The 19,971-nt window shown below is 42.7% G+C and overlaps 1 protein-coding gene across 1 annotated transcript; it reads right to left on the bottom strand.

Moving 5' to 3' along the window:
- Positions 1-10,246: 10,246 nt before the first annotated feature.
- GABARAPL1 (GABA type A receptor associated protein like 1) lies at positions 10,247-19,728 on the bottom strand. The gene is made up of 4 exons (XM_086404177.1): positions 19,349-19,728; positions 14,616-14,694; positions 13,073-13,191; positions 10,247-11,617 (listed from the first exon to the last, which is right to left on the bottom strand). The coding sequence occupies exons 1-4, from the start codon at positions 19,436-19,438 to the stop codon at positions 11,552-11,554; spliced, it is 354 nt and encodes a 117-aa protein (XP_086260303.1). The 5' UTR covers positions 19,439-19,728; the 3' UTR covers positions 10,247-11,551.
- Positions 19,729-19,971: the final 243 nt, after the last annotated feature.

Here is a 19,971-nt window from a genome sequence, read left to right on the forward strand (position 1 = left end):
AAGGAAATCAGTCTTGAATATTCATTGGAAGGACTGGATGCTGAAGCTGAAACTCCAATATTTTGGCCACCTGATGAGAAGAACTGACTCATTGGAAAAGTCCCTGATGCTGGGAAAGATTGAAGGCAGGAGAAGAAGGGGACAACAGAAGATGAGATGGTTGGATGGCATCACTGACTCGATGGACATGAGTTTGAGAAAGCTCTGGCAGTTGGTGATGGACAGGGAAGCCTGGAGTGCTGCAGTCCATGGGGTTGCAAAGAGTCGGACACGACTGAGCAACTGAACTGAAATAAACTGATAGCTGATTCACTTTATTGTACAGCAGAAACTAACATAACATTGTGAAGCAATTGTCCTCTAACAAAAAAATTAAAATAATTGCAATTTTTTTAAAAAAAGCTTTGAAAGTCTGACTGAGTAGATGGATGAACTGGAAAAATCACAGGTCAGAGACCACAAACACCACCTTAAACTCACATTGTTATCCTTCTTCAGATCAGAGTCACACAATCCTAATGAAAGGAAGGTCACAGTAACCACAGGTTAAAGTTGAAACATACGCTAATTTAGACCCTAAATGGGCTGGCTTTGTCTCATTTCACCAAATTTCAATTCATCACTTTGTTCAACTAATATTGTATGTTCAGTTATTTAGGTTACATAGTTCTGGTTCTGTGATATGTGTTCCACATATATAAATTTTTAGGTTAGTGATGCACTTTTCTCTTATATATCTTAACAGGTGTATATATCACATTACTTCCTTACTGATATGGAAATAGGATCATGTGCTTATTTCAATTTCTGAACTTCTGAAAAGTTCAAGAGTTTGAACTTTTACTACTTGCTTCTCTTTATTTATATATAGAAAATTTAAAGGAGAGAGGGTTCCCTCTAAAGAGATACTGTTATTCATTTAACAGTTATTGAGTGCCTAATGCTATACTACCTGATAAAGAGTAGACACACAGTGGGCTTCCCTGGTGGCTCAATCTGCCTGCAATGCGGGAGACCTAGGTTCCATCCTTGGGTTGGGAAGATCCCCTGGAGGAGGGCATGGCAACCCACTCCAGTACTCTTGCCTGGATAATTCTATGGACAGGGGAGCCTGGCAGGTTACAGTCCATGGGATCACCAAGAGTCAGACATGACTGAGAGACTTACACATACACACACACACACATTAAATATCTAAGTGACAAAATTATGGAATAATTAAAAAACAGACATGGTCTCTGTTGGTCTCATGATCTCCATGGTCTCTGGACTCATGGAGATTATACTCTTCCTAATAAGAGAAATTTTAAAATCTAAGTAAAAAGGCAAATTTTAAAAATGCAAGTTCCAGACTTCCCTGGTGGTGCAGCAGATAAAAATCTGCTTGCCAGTGCAGGGGACATGGGTTCAATCCCTGGTCCAGGAAGATCCCGCACGCCACAGCACAACCAAACCAGTGCATCACAACTACTCAGCCCAGGCTCCTAGAGTCTGTGCTCTGCAGCAAGAGAAGCCCAAGAACCACAACAAAGAGTAGGCGCAGATTGCTGCAATTAGGGGAAGCCTGCACAAAGCTATGAAGCCAAAGATACAATAAAAAATACAAGTTCCAATTCCTGTTACAAATGAAACAAAAAAGGGTTTGAGATTCAGAGCAATAGTGAAGGGGGCCTATAATCTCTAACATGGTGATCAGAGATTATAAAATTTAAGCGAAAACAAAGTATAGGAATGAGCTGGACATACAGAGTGAAGGAAGGAGCAATTCAACAGAACATGCAAGCATGAACACAGCCCTCAAATAGGAAACTGCTTAGTGTAGTTCCCAAAAGAAATAAAGGACTGGTGCAGTTCAAGATTAATTAGTGAGAGGGCAATTGACAAGTAGCGGTTGAGCCTGCAGAGATAAGCCGAGGACTACTGTATGTGTGTGTGTGTGTGTGTGTGTGTGTGTGTGTATATGTATATATATATACATAAAATCTCTTTAGATCTGAACATTATAAACAAACTGAGGACTGTATTTTCCTAGCTTCAGAGGTTCTTTTTTTTTTTTTCTTTTTTCTGTTTGCCTTTTTTCTAAGGAAGTACCAAAATGTAGTTCTAGTCTTTTATTCTTGAAAGCTTGCATGCATGCATGCTAAGTCACCTCAGTCATGTCCAAGTCTTTGCGACCCCATGGACTGTAGCCCACCAGGCTCCTCTGTCCATGTAATTCTCCAGGCAAGAATACTAGAGTGGGTTGCCCTGTGCTCCTCCAGGAGAGCTGCCTGACGCAGGAATCAAACCTGAGTCTCTTATGCTTCCAGCACTGGCAGGAGGGTTCTTTACCACTAGTGCCACCTGGCAAGCCCCCAGTGAAAGGTTAGTCTCCTAAACATTAGGAGTAGAGCACATTTGGAAAAAGATGCTCGAAAGTGTTCAGTTCCTGCCTCATCTTCCTCTATCACCTACCACAGGAGGAAGTTCTTCATTAATTGGTAACACTGAAGCAATGAGACCAAAGTCAGTTTTGAGAGACATTTAAAGGAATTTATCATTGATACCTACTTTTTGGATTGTAATGATGGTCTGTTAACAAAACTTCACCTTTTCCAGAGGCAAATACTCTCAGAGGTGGGAAAACAGAGACAAAGCATACAGCATTTTGCTTCCCTGCGCTGCCCCCCACCCCCATAAAATCTTTACTTGGGCTTCGCTCTTTTTTTCAACTTTTTAGGTAACTCAGACAAAACAAACAGGGGATCAGGTCTCTAGCTGTATTACAGATGTGGCATTCTTCACAAATTGAAGATCCGTGGCCAACCTTCACCAAGTCTGTCGGCATCACTTTTTCCAAGACCATCTGCTCACTTCATATCTGTGTCACATGTGGAAATTCTCACAGTATTCAAACTTGCTTATTATTATTCTGTTTATCATAGTGACCTGCGATTAGTGATCTTGCAAAGATTATAGCTCACTGAAGGCTCAGGTGATGGCTAGCATTTTTTACTAATATAATATATTTTTTTTTTTTTAGGCTTGATATTTGTCTTTATTGGAGAATTTTTAATTAAAGTATACAAATTTGAACAAAATGTCATTCTACTCAGTAGGCTACAGTATAATACAAACATAGCTTTTATATGCCCTCAGAAACCAAAAGAAACTTGTGATCACTTTATTGCAACATTCATTTTATTGCTGTCGTCTAGAACCAAACCCACAATATGCCACAATAAAATTACAGGTATGCCTGTAATTGCATTCCTAGATTTCCATCACTCTTAACTCTTTGAACAGAGACATTTCCATGTATCTGAAATAAGAGAGTTAGTGTTTTCTTAGATTCTGGAAGGGACACTGGAAGATCAGAAAAACAATTTAAAATGTGTAAGCAACCTCCCTACTTTGGAAGATATTAAAAGACAATCAATGATCAGGATCATCTCATATTTCTGTCTAGTTCTAAGATTCTGTACTCTTCATTTGTAGAAGGGTGATACATTCTTATTAATAACAAATGGGAAAAAGATCATTGCTGCTGGTGGCAACTGAAGCTAATGAAATTGTCTGGCCCGCCACCTTGTGGCCATTAAGTGAAATAACATAATTTTTTTTTTTTTTTTCCCCCCCAAAACCTAGTTGTGACTGAGTACGAAAGAGTCAGGTCTTGAGGGGGTGTCTTGCTCATCAAAGTCTTTCAATCCAATCAAAACAGCAACAGGGTTACTGCGGAAAGACAGGTGGCTTGTTTTCTTAAAGATGTGTGAGAAGCCTTGTAACGCCTACTCATATGTAGCAGAAATCTAGTTCATGGTATTGTCTTAGATTCTGCAGCCCTGCAAGGATTAATGGAGAAGGAAATACAGATCTGGCAAGAATTATTCTAGGACTAGGAAAATGATGCTTGAACTTTGGTGTTGGAGAAGACTCTTGAGAGTCGCTTGGACTGCAAGGAGATCAAAGCAGCTAATCTTAAAGGAAATCAGTCTTGACTATTCATTGGAAGGACTGATGCTGAAGCTGAAGCTCCAATACTTTGGCCATCTGATGAACTGATTCACTGGAAAAGACCTTGATGCTGGGAAAGATTGAAGGCAGGAGGAGAAGGGGATAACAGAGGATGAGATGGTTGGATGGCATCACAGACTCAATGGATACGAGTTTGAGCAACCTCTGGGAGTTGATGATGGACAGGGAAGCCTGGCGTGCTGCAGTCCATGGGGTTGTAAAGACTCGGACACAACTGTGTGACTAAACTGAGCTGAAGGAAAATGAAGTAAAGTCAGAAGAAAAGCCATTTTCAGAACTGGTACCAATGAGTTTGTTAGACAAAAAGCATCCAGTTAAGTTGTTCAGAACCCTGGCTGCAGAGATTCCTTGAGAGGTTTGTGTAAACGTAAAGATGCCACGACCCCGCTATGTCCTGATGCTAAAGTGGGGCCCTGGTTGGTATCAGTGGTTTTTTAAAATGTACCACTGATGCCACGCAGCTGAACCTGGAAATACATACCTTAAACCCATTCAGTGGGATGTTGGTAGTTTTTTTTTTTTTTTTTTTAATCTATTTTTGGCTGCATCAGGTCCTCATCGCTGTCCCTGGGCTTCTCTAGCTGTGGTGCACTGGCTTCTCACTGTGGTGGCTTCTCTCATTACAGAGCACGGACTCTAGGGCATGAAGGCTTCAGCAGCTGCGGCTCCTGGGCTCTAGAGCACAGGCTCAGTAGTTTGGGCATAAGGGCTTAGTTGCTCTGAGGCATGTGAAATCTTCCTGGACCAGGGATCAAACCCATGACCCCTGCATTGGCAAATGGACTCTTAACCACTAGACCACCAGGGAAGTCTCAGATGGTTGGAAATTTTAATTGAGTGTGGTTATAAAATACAGGTTATTCTGTTCAAGAACAAAACTCCCTACCTTACAGCAAGTCACATGCAGATGATAACACAGCAATATTATCTGAATTTTTAGAATGATTATATGAAAAGAAACCCCAAATCTTTCTAGAATGGGATCAATAAAATTCATATATCCCAAACGGTAGTCTGGTTTTCATTCCTTTTTTCCATTCCTTTTTAAGTCTAGATGCATTTTAGTGTGGCCATTCCTATGTTGTGAGTTTCTGTCATTGTTTGGCAAGTATTAACATTCTCCCTAGTAAGTCTCAAGATTCCATCTGTTTAGGTAAAGCCTTGCTTAAAATTCAGTTTCTTTTATTTATCCCTCAGAAGTTCACATGACTAACTTTGAAGGGGTGAGTAGAAATCTCCTACATTTAGCCACCAATCCAGGCAAGTCAGATGCTAGTGATTTTCCTTTATGTTCTTTTTCCATAGCAATACATTTAAATCCGATTTTTTTTAATCATTGTAATCAGATAACTGCTTTACAATGTTGTGTTTCTGCAGTACATGAATCAAAGGTAAGTATACATACATCCGCTCACTCTTGAGCCTCCCTCTCCCCACCCCACCTCCAGCCCACCCCTCTAGGTCATCACAGAGCACCAGGCTGAGCTTCCTATGCTACACAGCGATTTCCCACTAGCTATCTATTTTACACATGGTAGTGTATATGATTAATTGTACTGTATGTTCTCATCAGTAATAAAGTTTTGAACCAGGATAATGGCCACCTAGGATAGAGACTAAATTTTACCAATTCTATTTGCAAGTAGGGGTGGCTGTGTTACTCAGTTCCAGCCAGTAGAGGTCAGTGGTGCTGTCCTTAGTACCTGTAGGGAGCTTTCCTTCAGAGAGCTGGCCAGTATGCTGTCCTCTTCTGGGTCTCTTCCTCCATCTGATTACAAGTAGATCTTGTGTCTGACTTTCAGGATGAGGATCACACCCAACTGATGTGGAACAGAGGGGAGAAGTAGCCTGGGCCTCAAGAGGCAGTTTGTTGTGACCCACACAGTCAAAGGCTTTAGCATAGTCAATGAAACCGAAGTCAATGCTTTTTTGGAATTCCTTTGCTTTTTCTATGATCCAATGGCCGTTGGCAATTTGATTTCTTGTTCCTCTGCCTTTTCTAAATCCATCTTTAACATCTGGAAGTTCTCGGTTCACATACTGTTGAACCCTAGCTTGAAGGATTTTGAGCATTACCTTGCCAGCATGTGAAATGAGCCCAATTGTGAGGTAGTCTGAACATTCTTTAGAATTGCCTTTCTTTGGGATTGGAATGAAAACTGACTTTTTCCAGTCCTGGGGCCACTGCTGAGTTTTCCAAATTTGCCGTCATATTGAATGAAGCACTTTAAAAGCATCATCTTTTAGGATTTAAACAGCTTAGCCAGAATTCCATCACCCCCACTAGCTTTGTTAGAAGTAATGCTTCTAAGGCCTACTTGATTTCAAAATCCAGGATGTCTGGCTCAAGGTGAGTGACCACACCATCATGGTTATCCTGGTCATTAAGACCTTTTTTGTGTAGTTCTTCTGTGTGCATTCTGTGTATTCTTTCGTGATGTGAAAAGCCGACTCATTGGCAAAAGACCCTGATGCGGGGAAAGATTGACAGCAAGAGAAGAAGGGGGTGATGGAAGATGAGATGGTTGGAGCGCACCACGGACTCCGGCAGATAGTGAAGGCCAGGGAAGCCTGGCATGCTACAGTCCATGGGGTCACAAAGTGTCAAACACAACTTGGTGACTGAACAACAGGAGGCAGAGTCATTATGTCAAACCTGGACATTTTTACACAAGAATGGAGTCGATGTCTTGTGCATGTATTTTAATTATACAAATACTTGTGTATTTAAATTTTAATATACAAATATTTGTGTATTTTAAACATATGTGCTTTAAATATTTTTTAAATACTTATATATTTCCAATATTTTCACATATTCATGCTGGTTCTAGCCTGACAAAGCTCTGAAATGTTCTAGCTACTCTCTCCCACATCTAGGTTTTACCTGCACCCGAGGAAAAGGAGACCAGGCAAGATCATCTTCAAAGATGATGATCAGCTATTTCCATCAAGAAAATCAATCCTCAAGGAGAGTTTACTAACCAAAAGAAGGAGAGCCTTCTCAGCTGTATTTCCCATCAAGTCTGAAAACTGTTTTTAGAGACACCCAGCTCAACATATGCTACACTTCCCCTGACTCATGCCATATCCTGTATTTTCCAAATAGATGCAGGATTTATTATAATAAATGTCCTGCAATATTCAGTCAGTTCAGTCACTCAGTTGTGCCCGACTCTTTGTGACCCCATGGACTACAGCACTCCAGGCTTCCCTGTCCATCACCAACTGCCAGAGCTTACTCAAATTCATGTCCATCGAGTCAGTGATGCCATCCAACTATCTCATCCTCTGTTGTCCCCTTCTCCTCCTGCCTTCGATCTTTCCCAGCATCAGGGTCTTTTCCAATGAGTCAGTTCTTTGCATCAGGTGGCCAAAGTATTAGAGTTTCAGTTTTGCATCAGTCCTTCCAATGAATATCACCAGTGAACAAAAAAATAAAAACCTAGATTATTCTGGCTAGTTAGCCTAAGTCACTGCCATTTTAGTCTTAAATAAAACTTACTCCTAATATGCAACAATGTCATTTCATTTGCAAACGATTTCAGTCACAACCTCTGATGTAATTATATCTAACAGGAAGGAAATTTACCACTTCCTTTATACAAAAAATAAATTGGCCCACCCATGTCACAGAGCTAGTTTAGTGGCAAACCTGGGATTTGAGCCCTACGCCCAGCCTCCAAATCTTTCTAGTAAGCTCCAAGGTGTTCCCAATGGTCCTTGAATGGCCCATTTGAAACTTGTGCTTTTATGGATAATTTGGTTCTTCATGACCTAATCCCTGAACTGAAACCTTTAAGCCTATCAGAAGCTATCATTCTTTCACTTTTTTTTGAGCATCAGCTCTAGGCCAGGCACTGTTCTGACCAGAGTGTATGAACCATTGAACAAAATAAAACTTCTGCCTTTTGGAGCTTACAATCTAGTAAGAGTGGACCATGAACTTCAGAAAATGTTAGGATCTGTGTTCAGCAAACAGGACTAAAGTAGATCAACGTGGGAATTAGTGAGAGCTGCGAGTGGGTGAAGGTTGCTGAAATATTTAAAAAGGTGCTCTGGGTAGCCTGAAGTGATAGCTGAGCCAAGACTTGAAGGAGGTAGGGAATCAGAGCACCTAAAACACAGTTTTCTTTGAATGGCAAGCAATGCAAAACCAAGCTTTGATTGAGTGATATAAGGCAACACAGGCCCCAGGAGATGAGTACAAACCGTTGTGTTCCATACCTTCAACCCAGGAGCTCAGGATCACTTTTTGCAAGCTTCAGGCGCTAAACACATCTAAATCGAAGTCTTGAGGATCTTAAATACACTGCTGTGTTGAAAACAGAACTGTCAAAACTGATGGTCCACACTGCAAAATATACACGCAGAGTGACGAGGGTTGTCTCTTAGTCACTGTTGAAATATGCACAGGCCTGCATGGTGGCACGTGGAAATGTCATTTGACTCCTTCTGGAGTAATCGCTTCCTGTTACTTCAAAATGAAAATAATCTGTTTGCCTGTATTTACAAACTATTAAAGTGTCCTTAACCGCAAGAATAAAAGTAAAAAGAAAATATATGGTAAAGTAAACAGACTGAGATCACAGGCTAAGAACATCTTACAGCTTTGGGAACAAGGACTGTTTTTTGTTTGGGGGATGGGGAAGGTTAAAACACAAGAAAAACAAGCTCTGTGGCCCTGATTACCCACCGGAGAGCATGCCACAGGCTGGAGCTGACCAGATTGCAGGCCTAGCTCTGTAATATCCAGGTAAACAAAGGGGCGAGTGAGGAGCTGGACAGGAGGCAGGGCCAGGAAGGAAACAGTTACTTGGGGCTGCAGTAGAGTGACCAGCTGGACTCAGCCACTTAAGGACAAAGTAGACCAGTTTCTCAAAATAATTGGTTTCATGCAGTAAAAACAAAATGAGGATGAATGCTTGGAGCTTATTCAAATAAGAGTAAAAATAGATCCAAAAGAAAACACAGCTAGAAATAGTTGAATACAAGTTTTGTATTGAGTTAAAAACTGGACACAATCAGTTTATCAACTAGTTTATTTTTCTGGAAATGACTGGTGTGTTATTACAGCTGACGTGGGGCTGTATTCATGGGCAAGAGCACCCCCAACTCACACACAAGACCTCAAATCACACCATACCTATTATATTGGGTGGTTACCAACACAGTCACCATAAAGAATTATGTGGTTAATATGTGGAACATTTTCACAGCAACTTGGGATAACTGACAATATTATGTCAAAAGGGTGAATGCAACAAGGCAGAGACCTGGGCCCTACCCAGCTCTGGAGAATGCCATACATACCACCAGGGTAGAGCGCCCCCCGGAGTTTGAGCATGGCGGTGCATTTGTCTGCCTAGTCACCGCTATTCACGTTTGTTGTTCTTTCGCACTTTTAACCTGATTTCACAATACAGTCCTACGAACCTTCTTAGGTTCATAGAAAGCACCAGGCTTTCTAGGGAAAAAAAAAATTTTATGTTGGGGAAAAAGTAGAATAAAGCAGAACCACCTGATTTCTTTCAGAAAGGAAATTTCCACTCATCTGTTTTTTGCTGTCTCTTAACTTGTATCCCAACTGCCCACCTACATATGGGTTCCTGACTGAAGGTTCTAACCTAAGGTTGGAAGGGGCACCAAGCTTGTGCCAAGCCCAAAAGCCATCGAGGTGCCTTTTGCTGCTCTGGGAGACGGTGGCCTCTTACAGACCAGGACGTGATAGCAAGAACAGGCTGGCTTAGGACTTACAGGGAAGCCAGGTTAACAGAGCAGCGCCTCTGCAGTTTCGGTCTGCAGCAGAGTCACAAGGAGCCAGTTAACAATACAGCTGCCTACGCTGAGATTCTGAGTCAGCTTAACCTGGGACAAGGCCTAGACATCTGCATTTTAACAAGCACCCCCCAACCTCCACTCCGCTATCTTCTGATGTAGGCAGTCTTCCACCTTCAGCTCTGAGGAGCATGTAAAGCAGTGACAAGGCATTTATCTATGGAGGAAAAAACCACGCACATTCTGCCAACAGACACCCTGTGCACCCCGCCCCCAGCTCCCTTCGCCTTTGGCCTTTGGACAGTGACTCCTGGGTGGTGAGGGGTGGAGTACACGTCTGACCACATCTGGGCGACGCCTCAAAAGGCCACATCCTCCCAAAGTTTCCTGCTCGGAGTCCACACACTGTCTACTCTAACACCTACTAAATAAAGGCAACATTTCTAACTCATTTTAAGGTATGCAATTCTTTTATTTCCTTGGTCTGACAGCAGAAACTTCATTATACAAGAGCCTGCATCTTGACAGAGCTGACCCTCAGACTTCCCCCACGGGAAGGACCCTTTTCATTCACGGAGATGAACTGAAGTGTCTTGAGATGAATTGAAATGTCCCATCTGGGTGCAAATTCCTGCTTCCCACCCAGATCATAACCCTAACGTGAAAATAATCAGAATCAAATGGAATCCCCAAGAACTATGAAAAGTCACCCTTCTCAAATTTTTCTAACTAGCAGCTGCGGGAAATTAAGACCCAAGGAGGGGGTGCCACTGGCCCTCACCATGCATCTCTGTGCATTGAGAAAGTGGAGGACAGCAGGCCGGAAGCAAGAGTTCTGGATAAGCGGGAGGTGCAGACAAGCCATCTTACCCCATACCTGCCCCTTCTGTACGTAACTCCGTTAACTCATGGAGTGAAGTCTGGGAAATGTCAAGACGAGTGGTTTTAGCCTGTTACTGAAATGGGTGATGCTCATTCAAGTCCAAGGTAGGTGTGGGGAAAACGGGCACCAAAGAGCAAAGCAGGTTAGACAGAGATGCTCAGTACTCATTCAGTTCCAGTTCTATGCTATGGAGACTATCTTTGCAATCCTGATGTCCCTCACGCCTGGCCTCTACTCTCCAGCAGAAGGGGAGCTCCATCTAAGTGTCTACAGCCACCACAGGGGTGGTGGGCTGGGTACTGTGATGCTTATGAGATGACCACTGGGATGTGGGAGGGATGTGGGAGACAGGAGAGGTCAGGGGCTATAATACTTCAATTCCAGTGGGTCTCTTTTGGTCCCTGGGAATGGTCCACTACCAGCCAGTAATCCTACAACATTCTCAACCCCTTTCCCCACCTGTCTTGTGCAAATGTCAAAAATAGAATCTCTGCCCAAAGCAAAGGAGAGCAGGAAGTTATTGTCGGTTCACGGTCTCTGGCCCCAGCTTGCCCACTCCGGTTCTTCCATGGAAATCAGATTTTGCAGCAGTGTTTGTTGTGAGACTAAAGTATCCCTATTTTTTTTTTCTATCAAAGCCAACCCAACAGCTCTGTCCTGACATGCTTTCTCCCAGGGCCGAGAAAGCAGCAAAAAATGTCAATCGAGCGTGTGAAAATATGGTGATGGTGTGTGTGGTGTCGTGTTTCCAGGTGTTCCTCCTCTGTCTCCTTCATGGGGGGAGCCCTCCCTCTGTCTCTCTCTCCCCAAGCCCCACACTTGCCCCTCCCCCTGCCCCGAGTCCGGTCGCTCCCACTGGCCGGTTTCCGCCACTCACTTCCCGTAGACACTCTCGTCACTGTAGGCCACATACAGAAAGTAGTCTTCCTCATGGTTGTCCTGGGCGAAGAGGGGAGAGAATGGTTTAGAAACATAATCAAGTTCATCATCCCTAGGGTCTGGAGTCTCACACAACCTTGTAGGGTAGGCATAGGAGGTACCCTGCATCCCCCTTCAAAAGGGGATAGCATGACTCCCCTGGTGGTCCAGTGCTTAGGACTCTGAGCTTTCAGTGCAGGGGTCACCAGTTTGATCCCTGGTCAGGGAACTCGGATCCTGCATGCCACTGGGCAGGGCCAAAAAAACAGGGATCAAAGAAGCAGCAGAAGTGGCTGGGATTCAACTTTGAACTCATAAATTCACAAAAACCTTCATGGAGAACATCATACACATCAGAGATATGAAGCTCATTCTGGCAAGAAGAACAATTACACAACATGACTATATATTGTTGTTGACTGCTGTTCAGTCACTAAGTCGTGTCCAACTCTTCTGTGACCCCATGGACTGTAGCCCACTAGGCTCCCTTGTCCGTGGGATTTCCCGACACGAATACTGGAGTGGGTTGCCATTTATTCCTCCAGGAGATCTTCCTGACCCAAGGATTGAACACGTGTCTCCTGCATTGGCAGGCAGGTTCTTTACTGCTGAGCCACCAGGGAAACCCATTAACTATATATATTTGAAAGTGAAAGTCGCTCAGCATGTCAGACTCTTTATGACCCCATGGACTATACAGTCCATGGAATTCTCTAGGCCAGAATAATGGAGTGGGTAGCCTATCCCTTCTCCAGCGGATCTTTCCGACCCTGGAATCGAAGGGATAATTATATATATTGGGATATAAAAATATATATATTGGGATATAAAAATATATATATTGGGATATAAAATTATATATATTGGGATATATATATATGGATATAAACCAGGGAATGTATGCTGTGGAATAAAAACTAGAAATTATTAGAAAAGTTCACTAATAGGATAGAATTATAAGACAGTATTGTGTGAAACCCTTTGAGGAATAATGATGCAGTTACAATCTAAGGTGATAAATCACGATCAAGTTCTCTACTATAGTTTATCATCATATTTTTACAGTTTACCAAAAATTAAACCAAATAAAATCATTCAAGTTACTCCCTCCAACTGAGTTGATTTGTGAAGACAAATGAATCCACTGAAACACTGCCTGGTCTTTAAATTTGATTTGATTTGGTATATCTGTGGTCAGAAAGCACTTCCTGCTTTTCAATAAGGACACTCCAATGTTAAAACACTACGGCAGGGCAAGACTGAGAAAATAATTCAAAGGGACTGAATCCCGTGTGCCGCTCAATTGCTGAGGGACAAGAGACACCTGATTTCCCAGAGCCTGACACGGCCATGTGAGAGCATCCTGATAAATGACACCTCTACCACCTGCCCCACTTCCCGGGTGTGTGGAAGATAACACCTGGGACGGAGGCTAGAGAAAGCCAGGCGGTACAGCCTTGTCGCCAGGACCATTACCTCATACAGCTGGCCCATGGTCGCACTAGTGGGAGGTATGGTGTTGTTGACAAAGAAGAATAAGGCGTCCTCAGGTCTCAGGTGGATTCTCTTCCGGATTAAGAAGTAGAACTGGCCAACTGGATGGGGGGTGCGGGGGTGGCGTTTAGAAAACAAAGACGAAGCAGAAGAAGACAAGAGGTTAGCAGGAGGGTAGTAAGATCCGGAAAACAATTCTATTGCACCTGTTTCCCAAAGCACCAGACGGGCATTATCATCTGAGCAGAGCCTAACACTGTCCTGCAGCTTCAGAAACAAAAAATGACATGGCAAGAAGCCTGTGTGTTCCCTGACATGCCATGGAGTTTAATTCCTCAATCCGTCTCCACTTTACTCAATTTCAGACCTAATGCTAACATTCCCATGGTCTAAATCTGATTTGAAACACACTTTTCAGAATTCTTTGGGGTCCAGCAGTTAGGACTCTGGTGCTTTCAATGCCAGGGCCCAGGTTCTATCCCTGGTAGGGGGAACTAAGATCCCAAAGCCACATAATATGGGGAGAAAAACACACACACACACCAGACACTTTCATGTCCATTTCCGCCTAAGACAAACTTGTGATGGAAGATATCTACTGGACTCCAGTAATCTTAGTACAATCCCTCATCCCAATGTCGGGGCAATGAGTGGCGTTCAGTGCTTTATTTTTCACTGAGTACACTGAAAGGTTTCTGCTGCTGCTGCTGCTGCTGAGTCGCTTCAGTCGTGTCTGACTCTGCGACCCCATAGACGGCGGCCCACCAGGCTCCCCCGTCCCTGGGATTCTCCAGGCAAGAACACTGGAGTGGGTTGCCATTTCCTTCTCCAATGCATGAAAGTGAAAAGTGAAACGGAAGTCACTCAGTCATGTCTGACTCTTAGCAACCTCATGGACTGCAGCCTACCAGGCTCCTCTGCCCATGGTTTCTAGAAGGCTGATATTCAAACCTAATCACTCTGGAGCAAACACAGCTACCAATATCTTTCTAAGTGTCTCCTGGATGCAGTGGTTATTCCATTAAACATCAACATGAAGAATTAATGTATCTTTTGGAAATCCAAACAGTATCTACAAGATGTATGAACAAAAAAACCATAACTTGAAGAGGTCAAGGTATTCAGCTGGGAATCTCTATAACGTTATCTTCCCAACAAATTAGTCTGGTTTTCCTTATGGTGTAAATTGGTATCACAATAACAAACCTGAATTTTAAGCGGCTTATATAATACGCATCTGGTCTTTTCTTTCAAGCTCTCACACTCTGCTGCCTCTAAATCAAACAAGGCCCTACAACAATGGGAAAAGCTTAAGGAAATCAGTGATGGGAAAGAACAATTACATCACCATCGCTGAATCACCCAATTCTCTGGGGCATCCCACTCACTTTCCTCTGTTCTACCTCCCCTCAAGCCCACGATTGCATGCACACAGGAAGGACTGGGAAGGAGGGAGGAAGGGTCTGCTACTGTAGGAGGAAGGGTCTGCTGTGGGAGAAGGGTCAGGGGAGGGACAGAGCATTACCAGTGAGGTCAGAGGGCACGAGGTACTTCCTCTTGTCCAGATCAGGCACCCTGGCCTTGGGAGCCTTCTCCACGATCACCTGGGAGGAGAGACAAAGGGTGGGAATGAAAACTGCAGAATCCAACCTAGTATGTTGCCTTCTACACCCTACAATTGCCCTTATCTGAAGTGAGTTTCTCTAGGCTCAATACAACTTTTCCATCTCTTATTCTCTCTTACCCTTTACAAAATGTATGGGGAAACAAACTTTCTTAATAAGGTTATAATTTTATTACTGAAACAACAAGAGGATAAGGAAGGGATATTATGAAAAGTAAAGAGGATCTTGATTTTAATTACAAGTTACCTATAAGACGTGTGTACGTGCATGCTAAGTCGCTTCAGTCATTTCCAACTCTTTGCAACCCTATGGACTATAGCCCACCAGGCTCCTCTCTCCTTAGGTCTCTAGGCAAGAATACTGGAGTGGGTTGTCATGCCCTCCTCGAGGGGATCTTCCTGACCCAGGGATGAAACTAGAGTCTCTTATGGCTCGTGCATTGGTAGGCAGGTACTTTGTTATAGGATATATACTTTCTGGCATTTAGTTGAAGCACCAAGAAAATTGTCTGGACTTTCTCAAGTGGTCCTGAGTACCTACTAGGTTTATTCTTTCTCATAAATGATATTTATCTGTAAAGGTACAGATAATGTGGTTTAAATTTTGTACTTCATCAAAATTTTTGAGAATGATTGCAAAAAAAAATGCATTCAAGGCACTATTAAGTAAAAAAAGTGTTAAAGTAGTGCTTATATTAATAGAATGTCAGTACAATAACCCATAATAACCCGTATTGATTATCTGTTAGGATTTTAAGGGATTTTCAGTGTCTACATTAAATATTTCTACAATACTTTCAAGTTTAGAAGGGTCATTTATTTCTGTAATGAAAAGGAAAAAAGATCAAAAGGGAGGAGATATACGTATACCTATGTTGAGGTTTGACAGAAAACAAAATTCTGTAAAGCAATTATCCTTCAATAAAAAAATAATTTAAAAAAAGGAAAAAAGATACATAAAAGTTATACATGTAGATGTATAAAACAGGAAATATTTTATAAATAAAATTTCAAGCAATAATTTAAATAATGTACTTAATTTAAGTATTACAAAAACACATTCAGTATTTATATACTATATAAGTGATGTAATATGTAATTTGATTTAAATTATAAATACTTTGAATTGATTATAAAACCATCAGTTTTAGATTTTTAGTCTAGAAAATATAATCATTTTAGGTAGAAGATAAGGGAAGTACAGAAAAGTTAAAGCATAAATAAACACTGGGTACAGGTCACATAAATTCTCTTAACTTCAGCATTCCAAGGAGTAAAATATGTATGTATGTTTAGTCACTCAGTTGTGTCCGAGCCTTTGTGACCCCATGGACTGTAGACCACCAGGCTCCTCTGTCCATGGGATTCTCCAGGCAAGAACACTGGAGTGGGTTGCCATGCCCTCTTCCAGGGGATCTTCCCAACCCAGGGATCAAACCTGGGTCTCCCACATTTCAAGCAGATCCTTTACCATTTGAGCCGCCAGGGAAACCTGATAAAAAGGAACACGGTAACCTTCAAACACATCTTTTACAGACACATGGAATGGACACAACAAACTCACTGCTAAGTCACTTCAGTCGTGTTGGACTCTGTGCGACCCCATAGACGGCAGCCCGCCAGGCTCTCCCATCCCTGGGATTCTCCAGGCAAGAACACTGGAGTGGGGTGCCATTGCCTTCTCCAAATAATCCATAAATCCATAAAACTTTTATGTGAAAAGGCTTTGTAAACTGTAAAGATCTAAACATAACGATTTGGAGAAATCTGAAGCTTTTAAATTTAAGGGGATAGGTTAACATAGTGGAAAAACCTGCTTATTTTTGCAGAGAAAGAGAATTCTGCACCAGGAAGACCAGAAGAACATTATCACAAATAAGTCACAGGCACAAAATGTAAAGTGTGAGGAACAGAGTAGTAACTTTATCATGGTGTCTTGAAATGTGCATAAAAAACACTATGTTGTGTAACAGGAATTAACAGTGTTGTAGGTTAATTATACTTTGAGAGTAAATCCTAAGAGTTCTTATCACACATTTTTTTTTCTATTTCTTTAATTTTGTATCTGTATGAGACTGTATGGACAGTCACTGAATTTATTGTGACCATCATTCCATAAGGTATATAAGTCAAATCATGATGCTGTACACTTTATAGGTATACAGTGCCATATGTCAATTATATTTCTATAAAACCAAAAGAAAAAAATTTAAAAAAAAATAAAAATTAAACCTGGAGTACTGATATATGAATCAGAAATGAAAACAAAGTCAGAAGAGCACAGGAATAAACCAGTGAAGACCCAACAATGAGGCAGCAGGTAAATAAAATTAAAAGGGAAGGAGGGAGCATAGCATTGTGCTATGCAGGAACTCTGAGACCTGGCAGCTCCAGCCCCAATTAATAAGAGATGGAAACCACAAGAAAGGAGCAGGAAAAGAGAGCAACAAAGACAAGTGCAATTGAATCAGGGTACGTGACTGCTTTAATAACAGAACAGTCCAGTGAGAAAGGGCTTTGGAAATCATTTAACCCTCTTTTCTGTCAACACAACACTTCAGCACAGTGAGATGCAGAGTTCTGCCCAGAACTAACACCAAATCTCAGGATTCAGAGGGCAAAGCTCCTTCTATTTTTTTTTTTTTTTTGTCATCAGAAAGAAAGCCACACACTGAGCAGCTGGAAGGAGTTTGGCCACTGGTTAAAATCCAACTGGAGAAATCATGAGATCTGAGTGAGTCATAAGAGCTTACAAATTATCAAATAAGTAAAATATTTAACAGCAAACAATGAGAAAAAAATAGAGGGATTAGCTGAAATTCTGGGTGAATGCATGGAAACAACTGAAATGGGAAGGGCTGTTTTGAGGAAATATAGGAGAATTTTAACTAGATTTCGGAACAGGTACAATTCTGAGCTTGTAGCTTATACAGAACTATTATTAGAACAGAGCTTTAATCTTGGAGTTCTGAAAAAAACGGTCATCATTTTGCTTACTGGAATGTTTTTCTGGCATCATACTGCCATCTGAACTGGTGAGGGCAGCAACAGTTGACTTCTCTATTCCCAATACCTGACAGCACAATGCACGCTTAAATCATTCTTAAATCACGAACTGCCTCGGACCTTGAGAAACACTATGGCCTGGAGGATCCAACAGCCAGGATCAGAATCCCAGCTCAGGCACACATCAGCCACTTGCAGGAAGTTACTCCATTTCTTCAGATCCTTCTTCTGTAGAAAGGGATTATAATGGTGTGAGGACTAAGTGAATGACTACAGACAGGGCACTGAAGATATTCCCAGGGACATGGTAAGCTATCAATCAAAGTTAGTTGTCACTTGAAAATATTGTAAGAGGATAGGATGGGCGTCACCAAGACTTGGTGGGAAACCTTTAAAGCAGTCATCCAAGGTCCAGAGACCAGGAAAGAAATTTGCGAAGCATCCTTTAGTGGGTAATAGGGCTAGTTCTCCTTTTTAGCTGAAAACACCTTTGTATGTAATTCCCCTAATGCAACAGCCCTCATGTCTCCCTTAGATTATAGAAAAAGTACTCCAAGAGGTTTATACGGCCCAGGTCGCTTCTGGCAGCTGTAAGAACATGAAAAGTTAGATGGAAGACTGGAAAGGAATTCACCATCAGATAACTGCAATTCCTTTACACGTAAATTACCTGTAATATTTATCCTAAAGTCCCTGCCCTAAGATAAACAACACAGTCTTAGGGTCTTTAATCCTCCCATCTCCAAAACTCAAGGATTGCTGTTCCCTCTATCACACTTTAAAAGCCTTCTGCCCTCAAATCCAGCTACGCAGCCCACAATAGCGAAAACCAGGCAAGAGGCGGGGGAAGGGTAACAGGAAAAACGCCCGGATGCAGAAAGACACCTTGGTATTTCTTCCCTGTTCCTTCTCTCCGCCTGCACTAAGTTAAAGAACATAAACCTGAGTCCAAAAACCCAAGAAGAAGGTCTCAGTCCTTCCTGATTGTGTTCAGGTACAATGTGTTCAGAATAAACACCGGCCCACACACCCTGGAGCCAAGAATGATGAGGCAACCGGGTTGCTGCGCAGAGAACGTGACCTTGTTTTCTGGGCCAGGACTCTTGTGGCATCCCCTTCCCTTCCTAATTCTCACAGAATAAAACAAAAGATCCAATGGCTTCCGAATATTTCCCTCCCAAACCCAGGGCTACAAAGGGCCAAAGTCCTCCCGATTAACGGAGAACCACCTAAGGGTGGAAATTGATGGGAGCAAATCCCCCTGTTCATTCCTGAACAGTTCCATGCTATCTTTAAGGCAGCATATGGGTGGTCCCGACCTCATCATTCTCTCCCCAAAAAGCTACATTTTGAGTACATCCCAGCCAACACATCCGCTGAACGCTGCTGAGTCACTCAATCGTAGGATCCGTTCTAAAACTGCGGTCAGCTCTAAAAGATGGGGACAGGCTCTAGGGATACGAGTTTTTAAAGGTCCGCAGTCCGAATGTCCATTCCACTGGCTCTCTCCGCGGTGAAGGGCGTGCAGGTTGAGTAATGTTAGGGGCCACCCTTCTGTGCCTTTGGGCAGCCATCGCGACTCCCCCGCTCCCATCCCCATCCCCCCCCTTCTCCCCTAGGACACTCACAGGGACCCGGTCCGGATATTTCTTTCGGATCTTTTCTCCTTCCTTTTTCCGATACTCAAAGGGATGGTCCTCCTTATACTGGAACTTCATGATGAACCGCAGGATTTCTAAAATCCCCGGACGGGGCCTGCCTCTCTCGCGGACGACGGCGTCTCTCCCGTCTTTTGATGATGATCCCTTTGGGCAATTCGCAATGAGTCTCAGATTCGCTTCCAAGAGGCCAGCCCACGTTGCAGCGCCGCTCGGCAGAGCTTTCAGAAAGGAGGGACTCGGGGCCTGGGTTCCAAGACAGGGTAGGGCCAGGTAAAGAATTCCCGGTGGCTTTTACCGAGAGCTGCGAGCACAAAAACAACCCGACGGCCCGCTGATCCTGTGACGTCAGGAAGCCCCGCCCCCGCGAACCTTGGACCAAGGGATGGGGGTGGGCAGGCGCCGTCCATTTCAGTGTTTTCTCTTTCTAGTTTCAGTTTCCCCGAATATAGTCCATTTAGAACACGAGGAATTTTCACATTTTATTTTATTGTGAAAGTGACATTAGAGGTGTTTTTAAAACAACAGCAAAAAATAATGTTCTAAAGAGGTATTCTACCCTCTCCGCCATTTCTTGGTTGGGCCCCAAAACA

This window comes from Bos grunniens, chromosome 5 (assembly GCF_055505025.1).
Source record: "Bos grunniens cultivar Pamir isolate PY7600 chromosome 5, Bosgru_T2T1.0, whole genome shotgun sequence".
In the NCBI taxonomy this organism is placed as follows: Eukaryota; Metazoa; Chordata; class Mammalia; order Artiodactyla; family Bovidae; genus Bos; species Bos grunniens.